At 40.7% G+C, this 24,269-nt stretch overlaps 1 protein-coding gene across 1 annotated transcript in view; it reads left to right on the top strand.

Annotated features, from left to right (window-relative positions):
• KCNH8 (potassium channel, voltage gated eag related subfamily H, member 8) overlaps window positions 1–24,269 on the top strand; it is a 275,136-nt gene that overhangs the window by 209,666 nt on the left and 41,201 nt on the right. The window contains exons 8-11 of the mRNA XM_015426954.1: window positions 2,950–3,147; window positions 10,822–11,021; window positions 11,620–11,869; window positions 16,669–16,883. Coding sequence (XP_015282440.1) covers window positions 2,950–3,147; window positions 10,822–11,021; window positions 11,620–11,869; window positions 16,669–16,883 — 863 coding nt within the window. The remainder of the gene's footprint in view (window positions 1–2,949; window positions 3,148–10,821; window positions 11,022–11,619; window positions 11,870–16,668; window positions 16,884–24,269) is intronic.

Raw genomic sequence — 24,269 nt, 5'->3', positions numbered from 1 at the left:
CCCTCCTTAGGGTTGCCCCAGTTGGGAAATTCCGGGCGATTCCTTGAGATTTGGGGGTGGAGCCCTGGAAAGGCAAGGTTTGGAAAGGGAAGCGACCTTAGCAGGGTATGATGCCACGCAGTCCACCTTCCAAAGCAGACATTTTCTCCAGGGGAACTGATCTCTGTCATCTGGAAAGCACTTATAATTCCAAGCAATCTCCAGCCCCCACCTGGAAGTTGGGAACCCTAGTTTCCCCGGAGGAATTGGTTGCTTTGGAGGATGGCGTCTATGGCATTATACCCCTCAAAACCAACATCCCCCAGACTCCACCCTCCAAATCTGTAGAAACTATCTAACCTGGAGTTGGCAACCCTATTTCCTTCCCACCCAACAGCCAACCGCAGCCAACCTACCTTTATTGGTCCCTCTGTCTTCAGCTTTCCCTCCCCCCTTGGCAGCCTCTACCTAGGAAAACTATGGTACAGTCAGGTGGTGCCAGCCACTGGCCCAGGACCACTTGCATGGTGGCAAACCCTCATGGACTTGTGAAGGGGCATGTCACTTTCCCCTGTATCCCCCTCCCCACATAATTTCCCCTCTCCCTCCTCTTGGCAACCCCTTCAACCACTCCCCTTTCCCTGCCTCATTTTCTCTTTCTCAGCCATTCGCCAAACTACCTTTTATCTGCCTCCCATCTTCAGCTTTATAATTTACTTACTTCGTTTTTACTCCTCCTTTCTCCACAGTGGGGACCAAAGCAGCTTACAGTCCACACAACAACCCTGTGAGGCAAGGTCCAAAATCACCCAGTGAGCTTCCACAGCAATGTGGGGATTCGAACCCAGGTTTCTCAGATTCTACTCCTAAGCGCTAACTGCCTTTCATAGGGTGGCTGCTGTTATAGCAAGCAGGCAGGCCTAGTTGAGTTATTCAGATTGGGTGATATCAAGTCATCCAGAGGTTGCTTCCAGGCCTAGGGTTGCCAAACTTCAGGTGGGACCTGGAGATCCCCCCAAATTAGCAGATGAGAAAGGTCTGTCTCCCTGGAGAAAATGCCTGCTTTGGAGGGTGGACTCTATGGCATTATATCTGAGAGAGGCATCTCACCTCCCCCAACCCTGCCTTCCTCAGACTCTAACCTCCCCCAACCCTGCCTTCCTCAGACTCTACCACAAAATCTCCAGGAATTTCCCAACCTGGAGCTGGCAACCCTAGTCAGGCCTGTCCCCTCCCTCAAAGGCCAAAATAGACCCTGCCTTCTCCTCCTGCCTTATTACTCAGAGAAACCCAGCCTGGAATACTGTAGTTTCCTAGGAACAGCCACTGAGGGAATCCACTACTTAAAGCTACAGGCTATCCTTTTACCATTTTCAGGTTTTATAAACCCCAATTTTTTTTTTGTCTGGGGGGGGGTTGAGGGTTTTGTTTTTGGGTTTTGATTTGTTTTTTGAGATTTCACATTTTTCTGCAAACCTGGGGTTCTTTTCAGGTTTGTAGAAAGATCTGCATTGCCCATTCACAGCTTCGGTCACCAGATCTAGCAGCCCAGTCATAAACATGTGTGCTGTTGGTGTATCTGTTTGCAGCAAGATTTACAAGATTTTGTTATGATGTACAACTCTACTTGCAGGCTTCTGCATCCTCAGATCTGCATTTGGCTGATCTGGCATGTTTTAGGATTGGTCTGCAAAATGTCCTTAGTGATAGAAGCAGACCCAAATCCTATTTACCCATTGTGGCTGAATTTGTAATATCTTTAATACAATGAATTGCTTGATTATGATGCTGAAGCAAGAGTTGTTAGACTTAAATGTCAGATTGTGCTTGTTGCTGTACATTTCAATATATGTTTTCAGTAATAAATAACGGTCCTGTTCATATGAGGCATTTTGGGATGGGAGGGGGACGGAGCAAACGGGCGCGATCCCACGGCAACATCTGGGAATCGTTGCCTGCCGTCCCTGTTCCGTCCCAAACACCGATACTGCGCAGCAAAAAAACACCACCTACCTAGGTGGTTGTACATCCTTGCGCCGCCACATCTCAGCTCCCAGCCGTACTGCGCATGCTCAAGCATGCACAGTTCGGCAGCCTCCCCCTCCCATCGGACTCTTGCTCCCCGGCATCTGATCGTGCCGGGGAGCGATGCGCCGCGGCTGAGGGGATCCGTGGGATCCCGCCGCGGCGTCTCAAGTTTGGTTTCAGCCATCCCGTGTGGCAGGGACCAACTTCTCCTTTAGACTCTTTGGGTCTGTTCAGGATTCAGATGCAGTCAGCCATGCAGTTTATCCAGTCACTTTAAGCCACATACCATGTACATGACAAAAGGTTTGTATGGTATACTAGAATGGCTATATTGGTGTAGCTGATAATAGTTTGGCCTAGAATGCATACTTCAACTTTTTCTTTTACCAGAAGTCTTAGGTACCATCTTCAAAACCCAAAGTATGTTGGATGAATAACTGGTCCAGACTGAGGAACTGGGGAAGCTACACTGAAGGCCTTATCTCCTTTATGTTGTTGTTGTTATTATTAATTTAATTCATACCCTGCCCTATCCCTAGATGAGCCAGTCCTTGAAGTGAACTCAGAAACTCCAGCCGGTACAGAATGCAGCGGATGGGTTTCTATTGGAAGCTAAGTGGAGTAGGCACATTAAACCCGATCTGCAGTCATTTCATTGGCTACCTATCAGTTACTGGGTTCAATTCAAGGCACTGGTGATCATCTACAAAGCTACATAATGGTATTTGGAACCCAGGAAACTGGGAATACTGATATTTTAGGCTCCAATTTAGATCCAAAAAAATACTGATTTATTTATTTTGATGCATATCTCTATGTGGGGCTGCCATCCATACTGGGCTAAACTATAAACCCTCCCCAAAACCAGATACTAAATAGCCTGTATTTTGAATTTGTACTTTGGTATCTCATTTGATGATGGGCTGTTTCTTGGTCTTCCAGGTTGGCTTCATGAGCTGGGAAAACGTTTGGAGTCTCCATACTATGGCAATACTACATTAGGAGGCCCAACACTCAGAAGTGCCTACATAGCTGCCCTCTACTTCACACTCAGCAGCCTCACCAGTGTTGGGTTTGGTAATGTTTCAGCGAATACGGACGCTGAAAAGATTTTCTCCATTTGTATAATGCTGGTTGGGGGTAAGTAAATATATTGTGCAGTAAGTAGAATTAGAAAACATACTTCAAAATATTGCTCTGAGGTTTTTCAGTGAGGGAAAAAAATAAATTTTGAATTTATACTTCAAAACAAATTGAAACAAAGTCATAAAGCACAACAATTCCCATAAAAGCAAAACTGATGATCTGGGAGAAAAGTCAGTCAAAAGGACATCATTCTATGATAGACTGTAAAATTAGAAACAGTGCATATTAGCAAACTAGGCATGATTCTCCCTGTGCAAACTGCACATCATTTTCAGTGACCTGGTTGTTGTTTACTGTTAATGCTAAAAGAGAATTTTTGACTTTATCTGTTGTTGTTTTTTTTAAAAAAACAGCTTTGCATTTATTTGTATAAGGATTTTAATCTCACCTTTCTGCCACTCAGTGCAGCTGATGATCACAATCAACAGTCTAAAACAGAAAAAAAGTTAACATTCAAGGAATATAGATTTAATAAAACTTGGAATAAAATTCATTTTTAAAGAACAAACAAACAAGGTTTCCCTGAATCTATATGTGATTAACAGCACAAATAAACAGGTCACCTTCATCTGGTACATATATTAAGTGCCAAATGAATTGGACTGTGTGGAAGGGAGGCTTCTGTAACTGCTAATTTTGCTACTATTTTATCTTTCATGTTTTTATGACTGGGTGGATGTTTTTGTTTTGGGGGTTTTGCTGGATGATTTTTCTTTTATTCTGCTGCCATTTAAGATCTTTTTTATGTTTTGAATTTTTAAAATAATTTTATGTTTTTGTCTCAACTTGTGAACCACCTTGTGTGTAATCTTATGGCAGAAAAGTTAGATATACATATTTTATTTAAATAAATACAGTCATTGGTACAGAAAAGGCCCTTTCCCTGGAGACTCCCTGCCTAAACTTCTGAAGGTGGAAGCATTTTTTAAAAGGCATATGGTTAGATTTTAGCTGATGGGCATTTTCATACAGGGACCTAAGATGCTGAGATTCCAAACCATTTAGAGGTTTCTAGGTCTAGTACTTTGAAATTTTTACAAACGCTAACTTCAGCGAAGTTCTTTTAATACTGGAAATATGTATTCCCTTTGTTCAGTCCCACTTAATAATTGGGCTGCCTTGTTCCGGACTAGCTTTAGATTCCAAATGGCCCTGCATAAACACATTGCAGTGATCAAGTCTGGATATTACAGTAGCACAGATAGCAGCAGCAAGATCATTTCTGTTCAGGAGGGACTGCACTCTGACACAACAAAAAAACTGTTGGTACTTTTCTGCCATTTTCAAAGTGAAAACAGCCACTTCAGCTCTCTCAGGATTCCCCCCCCCCATCCATGTGATTTTTATTTTATTTATTTATTTATTTAATTCCTTCAACTTCTATATCCCGCTCACCCCCTAGTTGCGCTGAGCGGCTTACAATTCCGATTTAACCAATCTAATCTAGGGCCACATATGTAGGGGAGGTGAGAAGCCTACCAGGCACCCTTATCCTGTTGTAGCAGATCTTCTTTCTTGCGAGGGGACAGTTCGGGGCATTTTCTATTTTGCCTTGGTCTCAGCTACCAAATCTTCATATGGCACCAAGAACTATGGTAACCAGCCTCAAGGTGGGCCTGGAGTTCTCCCAGAATTACATCTGGTCTCCCAACTACAGAGATCCATTCCCATGAGGAAATGGCAGCTTCAGAGGGTGGACTGTAGGGCATCACATCTCCTCTGAGCTCCCTTCTCAGGGACTCCCTCAAATCTCCAGCATTTTTCCAAGCTGAAGTTGGCAGTCTTCTCAAGCAGCTATCTGCCTGATTGCTCTTTTGTCACCTGGAAAGGTTAAAGGCACGCTGTTACCACAACAGCATACTTTTGCCACTGAGAGCTTTTCACATTGTGGTGTGACTACATACAATATGATGGGTTGAGCTGATACACTTTCTGCCAGCCCAAACGAATTATTTATACATCATTACAGCTTGTCTGACATAGTTTTCCCCCTGTGTTTATTAGCCTATGACACAGGAAGGCACTTTGATATATTACAAATAACTTCTAAATTAACCTTATTTTAACCTCAGCCCACTTATATGTGCCTGCATGCATTGCATTCCATAAGAATGGGTGAATAATTTTTGCTGCTTGTGCAAGTTCTAAACTATTTTAACTTTGTTATATTCATGAGTTTGTTACAGCAACATGTTCAGTTATTAAGTAAAAAGGGAAGGGATATTCGGCAGCCTTAAATTCAATTTATTTACACCCTCCATGACTCAGCAATCTGAATGGCAGGAATATGACCCATACAGGGGGGGAGTACTGCTTGACTCTCATTGCCAACGGGGATAAGAGCATGTGCTGCTGTAACGGTTCTGTTTATCAGAGACAATCTCTCTTTTCTATATATTTTTGCCTTTTATATTACATAAAATATCACTGATATGAACTCTTAGCATTGTTTATTAATTAGAGATATTAAGATGCTTTTAGGTGCAGTCCTCTCATTGAATGAATGGCAAAACTCATACCCAATTCAATGGGTCAAGGCTGGAATACCATTTGCCTACTGGGGACAAGAGATCCACCACCCCCAGCAGACCCTTCCTGCTGCCAATCAGCTGGAAGGCAGGGAAAAAATCTAGGGGAGAGTCAATGTCCTGATCAATGCAACCTCTAAGCTGTGAAGTCTCGTGAGCAAAAATTCTACTTTGTGAGCTACTGGCATGCAAGTTGTGAGCAAGTGATTTGGCTGATGCATCAATTAGTCTGCTCTGGAGCCCTCCTTCCTGAGCCAAGACAAAAATGTGTGAGCCGGAGGCTACAAAACGGTGAGCTGGCTCACACTAACTCAGCTAAGAGGGAACACTGGTCCTGATATGTTGACATCACTTTTGGTGTGTCTGGAAGTGATGTCAGCATCAGTGTTCCCTCTAAGCTGAGTTAGTGTGAGCTAGCTCACCATTTTTTAGCCTCCGACTCACACATTTTTGCCTCAGCTCAGGAAGGATGGCTCCAGAGCAAACCAATGTAGGCAGTAGCCAAATTGCTCACTTGCAACTTTAATGCCAGTAGCTCGCAAGGTAGAATTTTTGCTCACAGGACTCCACAGCTTAGAGGGAACATTGGTCAGCATGTTGGCCAAATCTAGCGTTTGGTCAAAACTTTATGTTTACACCATAGCATTTTGGCCAAATGGTACAGTCACTGATGACACTTTGACGTCACTTCCAATTGTGCCAGAAGTGAAATTAGCTCATTACAACATTAGCAAACCCCCTCCCCTCGTGAAGAGTTTCTGCTTGGTTGCCAGCCTCATACTGACTACCCTTTACAAGAATTCTGTAGGTAAAAACAGCAGACCTTCTCAAAAAAGATTATACAAATAATCTTAATGGTTTCATGAATAATGAATACCTATTTAAAATATTATTCTCTGTTTTCAACTAGCAAACATACTAAAAATATATCTAAAAATTATTCTATCAGTATTGGTTCTTTTGGCAGAGAACAGCTGCAAGAACTTTTGGGGGTCAGGAATGCAGTGTAGAAGCAGGAAGCAACAAGCAATTGAGATAGACTGGCAGGATGTGTCAGAAAGAGAAGATGGTTTGTCAAAAGATTTCTGTTGGTGGTGTGTAGAAATATAAGCACCTGTGAGAGGAGTCAGCATGGGAGGAACAATTGTTCTTGCAGTCACGGGATTCTTGTTTGTTTATTAAAACATTTGTGTCCTGTCTTTTTCCAAAGACCAAAGGCAGCTAACAACAGACAACAACAAGGAAAACACACTGATTTTTTTAAAAGCCCATGAAATACACAACATATCAGAAAACAGCCAGTGAAGCTGTTTAGAACAGGTTATCGATTAAAGCCAGTGTACAGCAGTTAACAGGCAGGCAGCCACATTTGTCACTGCCTGGAACTTCAGTTGTCTTTAAGGTCAGCTCATTACAGTAAGGGTCTCATCTAGTTGCGTAATGCTGGAAGCTGTGAATGAATAAGTATTTTTGACATTCTAGGAGAGTTCATTTGTTATTGCAGAATGAGCTTTGCTGTATCATTTTAACATTTCTTTTATTAATAGAAAATGTAGTGCCTAAAAACCATTTATATTTTATTTAACAAGATGGTTGAGTTTAAGATGTCTTGGCGCATTTTTGGAAGTGATGTTCAGAATATGCTTTTTTATCACTGCCAATTTCCTAGTAAATTACAGGGAAATGCTGGTAAATTTCACTGGTCCGAATCCAGATGTGGGCCAATTTTCATCTTCTGCTTAGGCCAGACCCTGAGAAAGAAGCAACTGTGCAGCCCAATAATGCAGAGCTAGACTGAATATTTCAATATGGTTTATATAATGTGAAATGGGTAATATAAAAGAGCCATTTAATTAGAATGACAGTTCTAAACAGGGTGGATTTGATTTAAATCCCTAGTCATCTTCTTAGTTGTTCATAATCTGGAAAAGAAAAACAAACTTTCCTGCTTTATCCAGTCCCAAATGATTTCTCAGTTTATAGTGAAAGAGTCCAAAGGAAAAGAATATTCTTTCTACGCCAGCAGAGGAAGTTACTGCTATTAAAAGTGAAACCATTACTTCAACAGTCTCTAAATCCAGGTGCTTAAGTGACTTTCACCAGTTCACTGGCGTGACTTCCTTTAAAACATCTTTAGCAAACATACATTTCTCGAATGGTTCCTCCTTTGCTCTGAAGTTCATTATAGTTGGCATTATAGATGGATCATTGCTGGACACCCATGTCATGGTTAACTCCTGTTCCTCAGCATTTAAATGTTGAAGATTTTGGCCATGACTGTGCCATTTATTTTATCTTGATTTTGTTCAGAAACTGAGATCAGAACAGGCCAGTTCTTGATACACTGCTCAAAACAGGCCACTACAGAGTTCCATCTAACATCTTGAGGGAATATTAACTTGGTTCCACCCATTCTTTTCCAAGCTGCTGCTGAAAAATGACTGTTACAGAAGTATTTAGTAATTTCAATGACATTAGCCTTTATTTCTGGAACACTGAAGTCTTTGGCAAGGAGGTGCAGCAAATGAGCACTGCAACCATATGTTATTAGCTTTGTATTTCCTTCCTGCTCTTCTAAATTTCTTCTCATCTTGGATACATTTGCAGCATTGTCTGTGACAAAACTGCATACTAGACATTTGAATTTTTGTTCACATGTTATTATAGCTTTTGCTGCCACTTCTTGTAAGTATTCTGCTATGTGTGCATTTCTTGACATATCAATTGTTTCTGCAAGGAAGACATTCCCTTCTTCTGTTGTTATACAAGCACATAAAACAGGATCATTGTGGACATTACTCCACCCATCAAGACTTAGGTGAGCAATTTTATCCTCTAGAGCTGTTGCACATTACTTCATTGCTCTGTCATACACTTTATCCAGCAGTTTCCTTTCAACATCTGTTCTGCTGGGTGGACTGTATCTTGGTTGCAGTGACTGAACCACATTAATGAAGTGTGGGTTTTCAATCAGATGGAAAGAAGAGTTTGTCGTGTAAACAAACTGGGCAATTTATTCCATCAGTTAACTCTTTTTTTCTAATCTGCTGGGTTTTATCACAAATTTATCTATGGTGGTTCCTGGATGGTCGGCTTTTTAATTTCTTTTAGGTAATATACTATGAATGTGTGATGTATATGACGAGACTGAAACACTATCCTGGACAGATAACTGAAACTGTAGAATGGGAGGATGATGATCTTGAAGGTGGATAGTTTCCAGAATCCTTTATGTTGATGATGGATTCCCCTAAACATCAGTGCTGTTATTTTATTATTTACATCATTTCTGCATATTTAGTAGTCACTGCCACTCAGTATAGCCCCAAAAAGGATGGTTTGTTTGTTTCAACTCTTTCTTTATAACAACTGTATCAAAATGACAGTAATGTGCAGTAATAATAATAACAGATCTGCTTTTGCTCAAACATGACAGTTCCTCAAGGCAGTCTTTAAGAAATCTGATGAAATCATGTTTACCAACCTGAAGATCCTTTCTGTTCAAACGTTCCTTTTCTCATCTTCATCACAGCACTTCTCGTGATGTTGTTTCATTCAGGCCACCAGGCCTTGCATTTCTTCATTGCAGTATTTGCATTCTGCATGCATGCATGCCTTACCCATAGGTAGAGGAACTGCATTAAAATATTCCCAAACTGGGTCTCTTCTATGGCCTGCTGCCATTATAGGTTTTCTCCTCCAGGGAAAGAATAATATGATAAACCTCAAGGTATACACACAAAGATCCAAAGACTTGTGGAGTATTCTGCTCAAAAGGTTTCATTTTCATTTTTACTGCTTACCCCTTCCTCCTCACACATAGCTTCTTGTGCAGATCTATTCCACTCCCAGCAGTTTTTTTCTCAGCTCTGTATGTTTACAACATTTTTGTTGTGAAGAAGAGGCATATGATCTGTTTTGAGAACTGTAACACCAAGCATCTGTGATAATCTAGACAGAAAAATTGCCTAGTAATCTCACAGAAACCTCTGGAAGAGCATGACATTGTGAATGGCTTAATGACATTCTTTTACCCAAAAATGTAAATATTGCATGAATAATGCAACTTTGTGCTACATAATTAAAAACTAATTTCATGATGAATAACCTTTGGACTATAATGTATCTTAAAAAGAAAACTATCTTTAGATAGATTTTTCCTCAAAAAGCATTGTATTTTTAAAAAATCCAATTTAAATTTTAAAAATCATTTTTATTTTTTTAATCATTAATTTTTATCTACCCTGGTTCTAAATATGTAGCTGGTTGCTTCCCATTATCAGATAGCTACAGCCTTTTCCTACTTTTGTGAATTGATACAGCCTAAAACCAGTAGTCATTGCTGACTGTCATCCCAGAGAGGAACACAGCATCTAAGATCTCTTATGGGGTGTGGCAGTAGAAAATATTTGGGGTGTTTTCCTGAGACATTTACATGAAGATTATGTGAGTCAGTATGACTTTGTCGCAAGATTTGGGAAATTCAAAAAGTGATCTAATAGTTTCTTTTAGAAGTGCTCTTATTGAGACTTAACTTAATAGTTGATGACAAGGAGGTGAATCTTCGCACCTGGCTCATTTGATGGAAAATATTTAAATGCCTTAAATTAAAGGAAATTACTGTTTGTCTTTAAAAATTTGGTTTATTATGGTTAGAACTTCTCAACATGGAATGGTTGTGTAACTACAGATGCATATGAGTAATATCTGATTTGGTACATCCTTAAATGTAGATACCACATTCACTGGTAATTCACAAAGGAGAGGCACCTGAAAAAATGGGCTCTCTCTTGACTAAAATTACCCCCCCCCTTTAGGTATTATTATAGATTCCTGATTTTGCAATATTCCTGATTTTAAAAAATTGCCAAATTTATTCCATATGACTTGACTTCCTAGATTTTTCAAAATGTCTGACTCACCTCTGATCTCCTGTAATATGTTTTAAATAAAAACCTCACAGAAGCTTTTATCAATTTCTACTTTCCCAAACTGCTTTATCAGAAAAGTAGTATTCTGAGTTATTGACAGTTTTTATCAAACATTCTTTTATAGTGCTGGTATCATTAGTGAACAAGATCTTTCTTTATATTACTTTTTGGTGATAGTATCTTTTGCTGTATCGACATACTTTCTGCAGCTTTGATGCATGCCTTGGTGTTTGGTAATGTGACTGCTATTATTCAACGGATGTACTCCAGATGGTCTCTTTATCACACAAGAACCAAGGAGATGAAGGATTTTATAAGGGTCCATCACCTACCACAGCAGTTAAAGCAAAGAATGCTTGAATATTTCCAAACCACCTGGTCTGTCAATAATGGAATAGATTCACATGAGGTAATCAGAACCTTCTTTTCACTATTTTCTTATAAACTGATGTGACTCCCCACACAATAATGTTTTAATTAATCTTTTTTGGTGGAATGTTTCTGGAATATATAAAAAGGCTGTAAATGTATTTATTTCCCAAGTAGCAATAAAGGACCTCATAAAACAGAAATGACAGGGAAAAGTAACTGTGTGAAGTTGCCACTCATTCTCCTGTGGTGAATCTTTGTTATGGATGTACTTTTAATGTAGTTGCACATATATTTAACTGTATTCAGAAAAGTTTAACTTCTGTATCTTTTTTAAAAAGAAAATATACAAGGTTTTAAGGGAGATCTTACAGCTAGCATTTAGGTGAGAGGTTGGATTACCGGACACATTATTGGACTTTGACCTGTGAACCAGTTCAAACACTTAAGAGCAAATATTTGTTATCTGCCTGAAAGCAAAAATATTGTTGATCACAATTGCGTTTCCAAACAAAATAATGACTATGAGATGTCTTGTCAAACTAAAAAAAAGGTCATGAAAATTATAAATACTTCATTTTGACAAAAGAGCAGATTATTGAAGTTTAACAGGAAACTCATTTTCCCTTTCTGGACAGCTTTTAAAGGACTTTCCCGATGAGCTGCGCTCAGACATCACCATGTACTTGAACAAGGAGATTCTGCAGCTGTCCCTTTTTGAGTGTGCCAGTCGCGGTTGCCTCAGGTCTCTGTCTCTGCATATCAAAACCTCTTTTTGTGCTCCTGGGGAGTACCTCCTCCGGCAGGGAGATGCCTTGCAGGCTATCTATTTTGTGTGCTCAGGTTCCATGGAAGTTCTCAAAGACAGCACAGTGCTGGCAATTCTAGGTATGTGCATCCTTTATTAATGCTAGAAAATAAAATGGCAACATATTACAAAAAGGCTTCTTTTTGGACTACTGTTTTGACCATTGTTTGCTAATAGAGCTGTGTTCATGCTGATAAGACCAAATCTTGCATGCCTACAGGAGCCTGACTTAAAGATGCATGCTGAAGACCCCACTGATCATTTGGGCCATGGGCCCTGCAGAGACCATACCACCCAGCTGATCAACTGCTTTTTATGGGAAGCATGGGACCTCATTTCCCCCCCCCCAAAAGAAATTGGGCCTGGGGATCTGAGTCACCATAGCCTAGGGACAGCCCTATATGGTGGAGCTATGGAGTCTATTGAATTGGACAGCTATGCTGCACTGCTGGAAAGGGATAGTTTGAGGGACCAGCTGGACACCTAAGTGTGTCTCAGTGCAGCAGCTTTTAGCACTGAATCATCGGTTGGTTAAGGAGATACTTTTAAAAATTAATAAATAAATATTCTGTGATGCTATGCAAACTAAAAACATTGTACGAAAAGAACACGGAATGCCACTTTTCCTGGCTTACTACTATCAGAAAATAAAGACAAAAGCAACATAAACAACATTGACATAAAGTTTCACATACATATGCCTGATAAGGAAGACTGATAAGGTTATTAAACAGTTCAGTTCTCAAAGCCCTTCACATAAATTTAAGACAAAGGGCATTGTATAGATATTTAAATACATTTTAAATAAGTATAAAGTTTACATTTAAATTTAAATAAATTTTAAGTGAATACAATGTTTCAGATAATTTTACCTTCATAATCTACCATCACTAAGGCCCTGCGCCCTAACTATTGAAAGGGAGGAAAAGCTTAGGATCTCATACATGGAGCTTGCAATTTCACCAGTGATTTGACCCTGACAATAGTGGTACATTATTATCTCTTACTATAATGGAATCTGTAGATATCATGTCATTAGCAATTAGGGTTGCCAATGTTGGCTTGGGAAATTCCTAGAAATTGGGGGGAGTGCCTGGGGAAGACAGGGTGTGATAAGGATGTGATGCCGCAGAGCCCACCCTCCTAGTGGGCTGTCATTTCCTCCAAGAGAACTGATCTCTATAATTGGGGTATTAGCTGTGATTCTGGGAGAACTCCGGGCCTTACCTTGAGGTTTGTAACCCTACTAGTGAAGCTGTTGAAGTTTGAATTTGGAGAGTTCAGAATGCAATCTCTCTCACTTCAATATTTTTGTCCAAATGCAGGGCAAGTCTTGAAGCTTTTGAATTCAGACCATATATTGCACTAAGGTTCAACCCCATTACCAGCCCTCCCTCAGTTCTCTGTTACCCCTTTCCTTCCCTTCTCTCAAGTGTACCTGTTCAGAATGTCGGGAGTACAGTCACCAGCAGCAAAAATTGCATCTCCCACCTTCCATCAAGAAACCAAAATAAACTCAGCAACAGGGGTCCCTGGGAAATGTAGTTCTAGATGGAATGCAGCTGTTGCTGTAAAGGATTATATGGGGGGATATTGCTGCTATCTGATGCTCTATCAACAAACATGGGAGGAAAGTTTAGATGAATTGGAAACACTGCAGGAGATGTGTGGATAACTGAGGTTTACATTACTTTTTTCTAAGAATTTGAAAAACCTTACAAAAAGCTAATGTAAATCAAGGCAATCCAAGAAGACGTTGTCCATTACTAAGTGTCAAAAAGAATAACAATTCATCATTCACTTAATGACAGTTCATTACACTGGCTTTTAAAAAGAAAGGCAGGCTATTGCACTGCTGAATTTTCTCAGTGAATTGCAACTGGTAATATCCATATTGGTAATATGAATTACCAGTATCAGTAATGAGTTTTAGTAAAAATTAAATTAAATATAAAGGTACAGAGTGGCTACAGTCAACCAAAGTAATTGATGAGCTAATGCTCATAAATTCCAATGAAACAGATACTGTGTGAAACAATCATCCAAGGCTAAATCCAATGTGGCAATTCTGTTTCTCAAATCAGAAAGCAGAAGACTCTTATAGTAGTCATAAAATCACAGCTGTTCCACTGGCAAGTCCTGGTGACTTCATCATGCTAATTTTGCTCTGCAGAAATTGTACCTGAGTTCCAGTGGTTGAATCTGTTAAGAAATGTATATAAATGTATACAAAACTACCAGATGTTTCTTCTTGATATACTCCTTTTACTTAAATCTATTTTAGAGCCAAACTAGATGAGATGATAATTTGGCCCTGAGATTGGAGCTCCTAAGCCGTTTCAGGGCCACCATCTGTGGAAAGGGGAATTATCCGTTTTTTCTTTGCTGCTGTTTGCCCAGATAAGAAAAACATACAGCAACATACTGTGAATCTGACAGTTTCCTCCAGTGTTACAAGAGCAAATTTAAAAATAATGGGCATTTAAGACTCTGTTAGTCCACCACTCATTCTGTTAAGCACTGTGCTATAACACATTACTGTTCTATTCACAAAGCACAACCATCCATATAATTACTGTTCTATTCACAAAGCACAACCACATTTTAATTCAATTTATGTTGTGTTTAATCCAGTTATACTGGAACATGAGTGAGGCAATTGCAAACTGTTTTCCTTGGGCTGGAGTGAAACTACTGGTATGTAATCATTTTAGGAAAGCAGCCTTAGGCTGTTTGGTCTCTTCGTGTCAGAGTGGCTGATAATTGTCACCAAAGCAAGATAGGATGCCTTAGATAAATGTCTGCCCGGCTTTTATGCTCATGCTAAGGCCCAAGTAGAGGAAATGTTGGAGATCCATGACCCCAATCTTACTAGAAAGAGTAGACACACCGGACACTGACTCAGACCATGCAGGTAGATTCAGCTGGGTAGCCATGTTGGTCTGAAGCAGCAGAACAAAGTTTGAGTCCAGTGGCACCTTTAAGACCAACAAAGTTTAATTCAAGGTATAAGTGTGCTTATATCTGAAGAAGTGTGCTTGCACATGAAAGCTTATACCTTGAATTAAATTTTGCTCATCTTAAAGGTGCCCCTGGACTCAAACTTTGTTCAGCCCATGCAGAGATGGAGTTATCTGTTCCCACACCATAAGGTTTTGATAATCAAAATCAAGCTCCTAACTCAACATGCAACTATTAACCTCCCCCCCCCTTTCTAGTTTGTTTTCCTTTAACTGGCAACACCCTGAAGTGGTGGAAGAGTTAAATGTCCTCATTGCCCTCATTCTTCCACCTCTGCTCATGGCTACAATCCAAATGGGGCTCTGGATAACTGCTGTTTCTATTTAATTGACTCTGGGAAGATGGAAGATCTGACCACAGATATTCCAGTGTTTTATCTAGTTAGGCCCTGTGGAGAAATGATCCTTTCATGGCCCCATTTCTGTCAAAAGGGAGGCTCGAAAGCTCTGCAGCCATCCCAACTCACCACCTGGCAATGCCCTTCAGTCCCTTCCTCCCCAGTATTCCCTACTCTCTCAATATTTCAACCATCATCACCAGTGTTCCCTCTAAGCTGAGTTAGTGTGAGCTAGCTCACAGAATTTTAGCCTCCAGCTCACAGATTTTTGTCTTAGCTCAGGGAGGATGGCTCCAGAGCAAGCTAATTTATGCAGTAGCCAAATCATTTGCTCACAACTTTAATGCCAGCAGCTTACAAAGTAGAATTTTTGCTCACAAGACTCCACAGCTTAGAGGGAACATTGATCATCACCATCCTATAGTAAGACCCTCTCCTGCAGGGATTGGGGATCCAGCACTCTCTTTTGCACACTCAGAGATGGAAAGATCAATCTGCTTTCCCTTGCTTTTCCTTCGGTTAACATGATTAAGTCAGACATGGTCTGGGGACAGAAATTAGATTTCCAGTATTCAAATTATAAAGGTTTGGTGTTTCTCTATGTAACAGAACTGAGCAAATATTAAAAAGGGGGAAAGTGAATAAACACAAGGACTTTATCCTTGGAGGTACTGGACCTCAGAAAAGTTCATTTTCCTTGATTTTTAGATTTGGGGGTTCTCCCATTGTCCCTTGACATGTGGTCAAGATGAAGTCCCCTAGGTAAAGGCTTAATCCTTCATGGCTTGAGAAAAAAGTCCAGGAGCCACTAACTGTTGTTTCATCATGGTCAGGGAATATATGATCTTCCCTAGCCCACTCCATTGTGTGTCATCCTTCTCTTCCTGATCAAACAGTAGATAAACTATTCAGCCATTTTGATTTGCAGTCTCTGTCTCAAAGTGGGACAATCTAGCAAAGTGTGAAATGATATCTCTTTGTTCATTTCTATGGCACTCATTTTTCCTGTGCCTCTGAGAAGGCTAGTTCCCCTGTAATTCCTCCATTTGTAGCTGTTAGTCTGTAGAAAAGCACCTTGGGGCACATAAAAGGTGCAGGCATAATTACTGAAATTCTTACGTGAAAATCTGGGGCATAGTGCATTTCTTCACAAGCCCAAAAGCACCATTCCCCAAATGTTCTCTTGGGCTGCGATCACACATACTAAATAATGCACTTTCAATCCACTTTCAATGTACTTTCCAACTGTGTGAACTGGCAAAATCCAGTTGGAAACTGCATTGAAAGTGGATTGAAATTGCATTATTTAGTGTGTGTGACCGCAACCTTGGAGTCCTAGAATCAGTCATTTTAAATAATTCACAGAAGCTGGGGATATTTAAAAAACAACAACAACAGAAGCCTAGCTCAGCATCTTAGTCTTTTGGTTCCTGTGCTTTCTGTATGACATATTTAAGTTCTGTGTTTCTATGCAATGTGCATGAATGATGATGAGTCTCTCATTTTTGTCTCTTCTTTTAGGGAAGGGGGATTTAATTGGAGCAAACCTCTCAATTAATGACCAAGTGATCAAAACAAATGCAGATGTGAAAGCTCTAACCTACTGTGACCTCCAATGCATTATCCTCAAAGGACTCTTTGAAGTGTTAGACCTTTACCCAGAATACGCGCACAAATTTGTTGAAGAAATTCAGCGGGATCTCACATATAACCTTCGAGAAGGCCATGAAAGTGATGTAAGTGATTTTAATATGGCTGCAGTTCCTTATAGCCTCAAAAACTGATCTTGCACACTGGCAATTTACCTTCCAGTATCAAAGTAAAGATACATTTACAGTGTTCTTTTTGTAATGAATGATGTTTGTGCTTAACTTGATCATTCATCCTCTACTCAGACGAATTTCTATCATGAATTGTAGACACAATATGATCTTATGTTTCTCCTCTGTTCATAAGAAATAATTCTGTCTAAATACATCTTTTTAATAGATTTTGTTTTGTCCTTATGTGCTTATATTTTACAATCCTTTCCAGTGCCATTAAACATTAATCTAAAGAAATATTAAAGAATATATTTTCTGCATCATAAAACACCTGGTTAACATTCAGTTCCTATTTAAATGATTTTTTAGCAAATTTCATGCATAAGGGAACTGCACTTACAATACATGCTTTTTAGAATGTTTTGTGGGGCAAATAGGTGTTTGAATTTGCAAAGCATTGCTAATTGCTACACTCCCACGGGGAAAATCCCTTCTTGAAACATTAGTAATGGCTCTTCAGGTGGACTGAACTCTTGAAAACTAAAAGGCAAATTATCTTTTGAGAGGTGTCCATTCAGGAGAATGAAAGGGGGGGGGGTTCCCAGATAAGATTGCTGAAGTACATCTATTAGGGAGAAACGACTGAACCAAGTTCTGGGAGTTCAAAAGTTTCTTTCACACTACAAGAGTCTTTTATTTTCAATTTGGTTTAGCTAAACATTGCTTCTGGAATCTTATGACTTTCTTCTTAGCAACAATAACATACCTACTCTGTTAATAAATTAGGTCATAAATTTCTGTTCATTGAACTCTTCCAATGCAAATTCTGTCTACATGCTATGTACCATACAGGGGGTGGAGTTGGCTATGTGAAGAAACTTAATATGATGTGATCTTGTTGAGGGCAATTCAATTAAAGTTCAGTTGTGGCCACTGCTTCTGTGTGGCTTCATTGCGTACCATTCATGGTTCCTTCCAATGTCAGTGTTGTCATACCCATCTACATGGAAGGGTAATGTTTAGGGTTGCCAGCAAGCTGGCAACTGGTGGGATTCCAAGGGGGACCATCGAGGTGGGGGTGACATTAGGCAATAGTGTGATGTTACTTCTGGGGGAAACACAGAAGTGACACATAACTTTAGAATATCAAGATCACATGAGAAGTGATGATGACATGGTTCCTTCCAAAGTCAGTGTTGTCATACCCATCGAGGTGGGGATGACATTAGGCAATAGTGTGATGTCACTTCTGGGGGAAACACAGAAGTGACACAGATCTGTCTAGGAACTGCTGGTAAAAATCAGAGTTTCAGTCAATTCCTAGAGCAGACTGATATTACTTTCAAGTTTTCCCTGGAAGTGATGTCATATCATCACCTGATGGTGAATTTAATTCCCCCCCCCTCACTGGCCACCAGAGTAGCAATGGGAAACCGGAGCCATGGGTCAGGGATTCCCCATCCACTTAGAACCTGGGAATCTTGATGACATTCCATTTTCAGAAACATTAAAAATGACCATGGAGGAGCAGATACTATGTCACTTCTGTAATGTAAGAACTGACCCTCAGTAATCATAAATCATTAAGGTTGAGAGTATAATCTGTTGTCTGGGGCCATGGGCTACTGACTGGCATGAAAGTTGTAAACAAGCTGTATAAATCCAATGTGTTGTTTTCAGAATAGGTTTTGAAGAATACTGAACCACAATGGGATTGTTATTGATTTGCCCCATCCTTTATTTTTATGTCTTTAATGATACATTGTTCTTGTATTGATGTTTCTTGTTGATATTATTAGCTGCTTTTATATGTGAGGTTTTGGCAGTTTTTAGCTGCCATAAATATTTTGTAATCTTTGTAATGTCTTCTATAGCATTTTGTGTTTTAACCTAAGTCCTGTGCTGAAGGTTGAAATATAAATGCAGTTAATATTGTTCTTAGGATCACACTAGATGATATGCAGAAGATCTGTGATTCGTGTCTGTCAGTGCTGGGGGAGAATGTTATCTACTAAACCCCCATGGCATTTTTCCAATTTAAATATGCCACAAAGCTACGATTTATCATTTTGAGTAAAAATTACAAGGTATCAATATGCTAACTGTATATTTGCTCCCCACCTTGGGACAAATCAAAATTTCAGAGGGAGATTAAATCTAGGAAAATGTAAATATCCTCAGCACCTCAGCTCCAGTTTTTAATATTAATTAAACCCATAGGAGAGTGCTTGAGTTATTGTATTTTTTGGCTCTGATAGTAAAGTTATCTGAAGTCTGGCTATCTGTGCTAGTCTTTAACTTGATTCTCTACCAGACTGAAGTTTTCTTATAGACATGTTTAGCTGAGAATGCACTCACAAAAACTAGCAGATTAAATCAACATCTGAGCACTACTTCACATGGTAAAGTGTAACAGATGTTTATTAAGGACCTGTAATCTGCATCTGATAAAGCATTCCAATGGTCAGTACATAAGCTTAGAAAACTATGTGCACATGCTTCAAGCACAACAGTTTTAGAACTGAAATCAGGGCTTTTGGGGGGTGGGGAATGCGCCTAAATGGAGTTCCAGAAGCTCTTTGACAAAATTCTTTTTAAAATGTTTAAAAGTTCTTGTTTAAAAGTTTTGTATACTGAAAACTCCCTCTTGAGAGTTCTGGCACCTCTTTTTTTTTTAAAAAAAGCCCTGGCTCTAATATGAAAACTATAATGTGTGAAGCAATCATAAATGATCATACATCAATTTGATTTGGGACCAATAGAAATGTATTTACTGAAAGAAATGTACAGGCTTATTAGAAGTTTGATGGAGGTAAAGGTAGAGCGGACTGATGTCCTCAACAAAATTCCTGGTTTCTACTGATAATATAAATCCTATTGCTTTCTTTAAGTTATAAAAATTGAGTACAGCAGAAACCTACTTGTAGAATACTACAAACTAGATTATATAGCAATTCTTTGGCCCCACCCCATGACCTATTGCTATTGCTTAGTTTTCTTGTTATTTCTTCATGAGAATAGCTTGTGTAGTTGTGTTTCACTGATCACGTATAATATTCTTAGGCCGGAAATTGTGGGGCCGGAAAATGTGGGGGGCGGAAAATGGGGGGGGTGTGGCTGTTTGTCCCGGAGCAAACTAACGCGCAGCTGCCAGATCACACGTCCTGCCGACGTCCCGTGGTTTGGGGGGAGGTGCCAATCACACGACAATCCTGCGGCAGGGCAAAGAAGCGGCGCGGCGCGATCACAGCAGCAATGGCTAGGCACTGCTGCCGTGGCAAACGAGGTTGTGGGTTTTTTAAACCGAAGTGTACGCATGCGCCGTTGGGTGCTTGTGTGCATCCCGTGGAGACTTGGAAAAAAAACTTTTTGCGACGGGACATGGGTGGGCGCCGGATGCCATGAACTACCACCAGAAACGCGATCAGACGCCCGCCCTTGGAGGTACTAGTTTTTTACGCCACATCTTCGGCGGGAAGCCTCGGGTTAGCCACGGGAGCTCTATGCTTCCCAGGTTGTGGTGTGATTGTGCCTGGAAAATCCACCTATCTTCCGTCTCTGTAGCATGGCTAATGCTCTATGTGACCGCAGCCTTACAGTGTCTATTTCTCATTAACAAATGGTCTTTTTCAAATAGTTTTCCTCGTCCATTAAGAAAGAGGAATAGACTCAACAGTTCACTTTTTCCTATATATGTAATTCCCTTACGTATTGGCCATTTCCAGCTCTCCCATTGGCTGTGCAGTGTGCTCCATCAGCCATTAGCCCATCAACCGCCACTCAAGAGTACTCATGTGTCATTGGTTGGGTGCTGGGCTCGCTCCATTCCCCCACCCACTGCCAGCCTGGACACTCTTCCCTCACAGAATAAACTATCAAAATGGCTGTCTCTCCTGACAAAGACACTTCTCCTGCTTGGCTCCTGTGGGACCAACTTTTCCTTCAGTGGCTGTTGCTAGGCAACCAAGATTGGTTCTTTCAGTAAAAAGGCAAAGGAAGGAAGCCCTTTCCAGGCCTTTGTGGGGAACTCATTGGGACCAGTCCTGACTAGGGTTGTCAACTCCAGGTTGGGAAATTCCTGGATATTCTATGGTGGAGTCTAAGGAAGCCAGAATTTGGGATGGGAGAGTGTCATCTGAATAGAATGCCATAGAGCCCACCCTCCAAAGCGCCAAAGCAGTTATTTTCTCCAGGGGGCAGAGATCTGTTGTCTGGAGTTCAGTTGTGATACCCAGTGATCTTCAGGCTCCACCTGAAGGTTGGCTATCCTAGGTGTAGCAGTTAGCACGTCAGAGCAGGGTCTGCTAGACCCAGGTTCTTGCTGTGAAAGTTGAGTGGGCGATTTCAGACCAGTCACAGACTTTCAGCCTAAACTACCTCACCGGGTTGTTGCACAGATCAAAATGGGGAGAGGAGAATGATGAAAGCTGCTTTGGTCTCCACAGCAGAGAAAGACTGTACTTTTCATCCTGGGGACCTATTGCTGCCAATCTCCAGCTGAGGGGTGGAGATCACTCAGAATTAAAACTGCTCTCCAGATGGTAGAGTTCAGGGGCAGATAATGGTAGGTTGATGGTTGGCTGGGAAGGAGATAGGGTTGCCAACTCCAGGTTGGGAAAGTCCTGGAGATTTGAGAGGTGGAGCCTGAAGAAGGTGGGGTTTGAGGAAGGGTGGGACCTCAGACAGGTACAATGCCATAGACTCCACATTCCAAACCAGCCATTTCCTCCTGGTGAACAATTGTTGCCTATCTCCAGGGGAGGGCTGGAGATCACTCAGAATTACACTGTTCTTCAGATGACAGAGATCGTTCCCCTGGAGAAAATGGTAAGCTCTGTGTCATTATACCCTGCTGAGGATGCTACAGCAAATTGATGCTGAGTGGCCAAGGCCAGGTCACCCACCCAGAGCCTCTTTCTAGAGCTCGTTGTACTTAATTTCCACAATGGGCCTTATTCCTAGTCTAAAATAATAATACATGATACAGAAAGGAATTTCAGATTACCACTTTGGGGATGTGGGTTCTTTCTTTGTCTAAGCAGATATTGCATAGTGATTTTAATCATCTGGAGGTTATCTCTTTCCGCGGAGGAGAAACAGATATTGAGAGTATAGCAGCAGTACATGATCACAGTTGTGCCCTGGCAGTAGACAGGAGGTATATATTTTATATTACTTCTGTCTGCCTCTTTGATTGAAGTTCATCAGCTGGTCAGCAGTTATGTCCAGCTGGACTACTGAAGGTGCTACTAATTAAATCCTGGAATACTAAAATTGCTACATCTGGCCAAAGAGACGGGAAATTATTTTTTTTAAGAATTCAAAGCAAATAAGCTTGGTGTTTATAATCTCTTATGTCTTTCCAGCAAATCATGAAACAACTTCATTGAAATAGTAAATATCCTGAAATGTCCTAACTCAACTTCCTCCCCTTCTTATTCACTACCATAATTTGTAAAACCCCAAGGGAGCACTGGCTATTATAGCTACCAGGGGATTTCCTGGTGGGCTGATGGCTTGCCCCACCCCAGCCAATCCAGCCCAGAGTAGAAGGGCTGCTTGAGGCCCAGGGAAGGTGGTACTGGAATAACACACCATAATATTTCTCTAAACACAGTATTCTCTCTCACCCCAGCTTCCACCGAAATGTGCAAAAATATCCGACAAGGTCCAGCAAGATACTACTGCACTAAAAATTATCAGACAGCATATGCAAATTCTCCTTCATGTTATGGGGGGGGGGAATGACTCCTCTGGCATCTGCTATGAAGTCATCTGGCATCTGTTATTAAATCATAAATAGTCAGTTTCCAATGCCTCTACTTTCTCCTCCTTATCCACACCTCTTATGTGCTCTAGGGGCCAAAAAAATTCTTGAAAAGCAGCAGCAATCTACAGAGCATAAATTATTTGTGACCACTCAGGTTGCTCTCCCCCCCCCTCCTTCAGAGGAGAGCAACAGGAGGAGGTGATACCCTGCACATGGGCTTCCCAGAAGCCTGTGGCTGACAGCTGTGAGTTCCAGGAAGTATATATGTTACCATTTATTTCCTCAATTTGGTGAATGTCAGTGTTCACTTATTAAGTACTAACAATCCCAGATGTATTTTGTGAAAATCCAGAAAATGCACCAGTGACTGTGGACAGCTGCATTCATTTGTTAGAGTTTGCTGACGTATCCACACGAAAAAAGCCCGAGAAACCGATATGTGTTCTCTGACACTCACCAATTTAATCTGGTATTGCCAGCTTTCATACATGAATATCAACATTTATTACATTTCTTTATCCACTGCAACAGAATGTTGTCGTTTGGAATGGGCCAAAAACAGAAGTCTAGGATGAACAATGCCAGTTCTTTTCTATGTAGGAACTACAGATACCAAGCCAATACTAGCGTCTCAGGGAAGAATTGTTTAAATGGCAAGATGAACTACGTGCTTGAAAGAATCATGATGCAGGTGACAAGCAACAATACCCTAGTGGTTGAAAATGTTATCAAAAGCCGGTGATGTGTGTACCAACAGTCTAGCATTGTTATGATTATAGCTGAGAGTGGATGTAAGGAAGATCTGTGTTGTGTCACTTTCCCTGCAGATTATTGCAACAGTTCAAGATTGCAAATAGAATCATTCTGTCTTTTTAGCAATTGCACAGAGAAACATGTACCTTACTGTCTTTTCTGCATATTAGGTAATACTATTATGTAAGTCATGCCTGTGTTGGCCTCCTGCTGATCTCTCCATTACAAGTGTGAATTTTTCTTCTGACAGAGCTTCTCCATCATCTAGAACCCAGCAATGTCGTAGCCTACTGGTTTAGGAAGCCTTAATGTTTGAGACATCACCCTCATACCTAACCTTGATGGATGATCAGGCTTTTGCTCTATGTGGGCAAGCTCCTGTTTACTCTCCATCCCCAATTTTAACTTTGTTCCTCTTTTGACCAGCAGAAAAAGGCTAATGGTCAAAGTATTTCCATTTTACTTATTTGTGGTCTCAGCATATCATACAGATAGCTTTGTGCTGGCACAAAGTCCTGATTCAGAAACTTCTAGAACTAGAATTTCAGCATGAAAATCCCCTCCCTTCAGAAGCATATCCTTGAATCATGTGGGCCTCTGCAGCGCAGGTGTCCTTTGACCGCCACCATGGCAACATGAATTAGACTGTGCCGTGGATCCTGAGATCGCTAGTTTCTGCTGCTGCTACTTCTTAAAAAAATATTTTCTTACTATTGATTAGTTAGAGCATAAACCCAGTTTCTCCCACCAGCCCCAGTCGAGGGAAGAACTTATGGGACCTGGGTTTGTTAATATCTGTGGGGGGGTTCCAAAAAGTAGCAGTGTCTCCAGGCTAC

Source organism: Gekko japonicus, unplaced genomic scaffold (genome assembly GCF_001447785.1).
Source record: "Gekko japonicus isolate JY-2015 unplaced genomic scaffold, Gekko_japonicus_V1.1 scaffold162, whole genome shotgun sequence".
In the NCBI taxonomy this organism is placed as follows: Eukaryota; Metazoa; Chordata; class Lepidosauria; order Squamata; family Gekkonidae; genus Gekko; species Gekko japonicus.
Note: the sequence above shows the minus strand (reverse complement) of the source record. Positions and strands in the feature narration are given on the sequence as shown.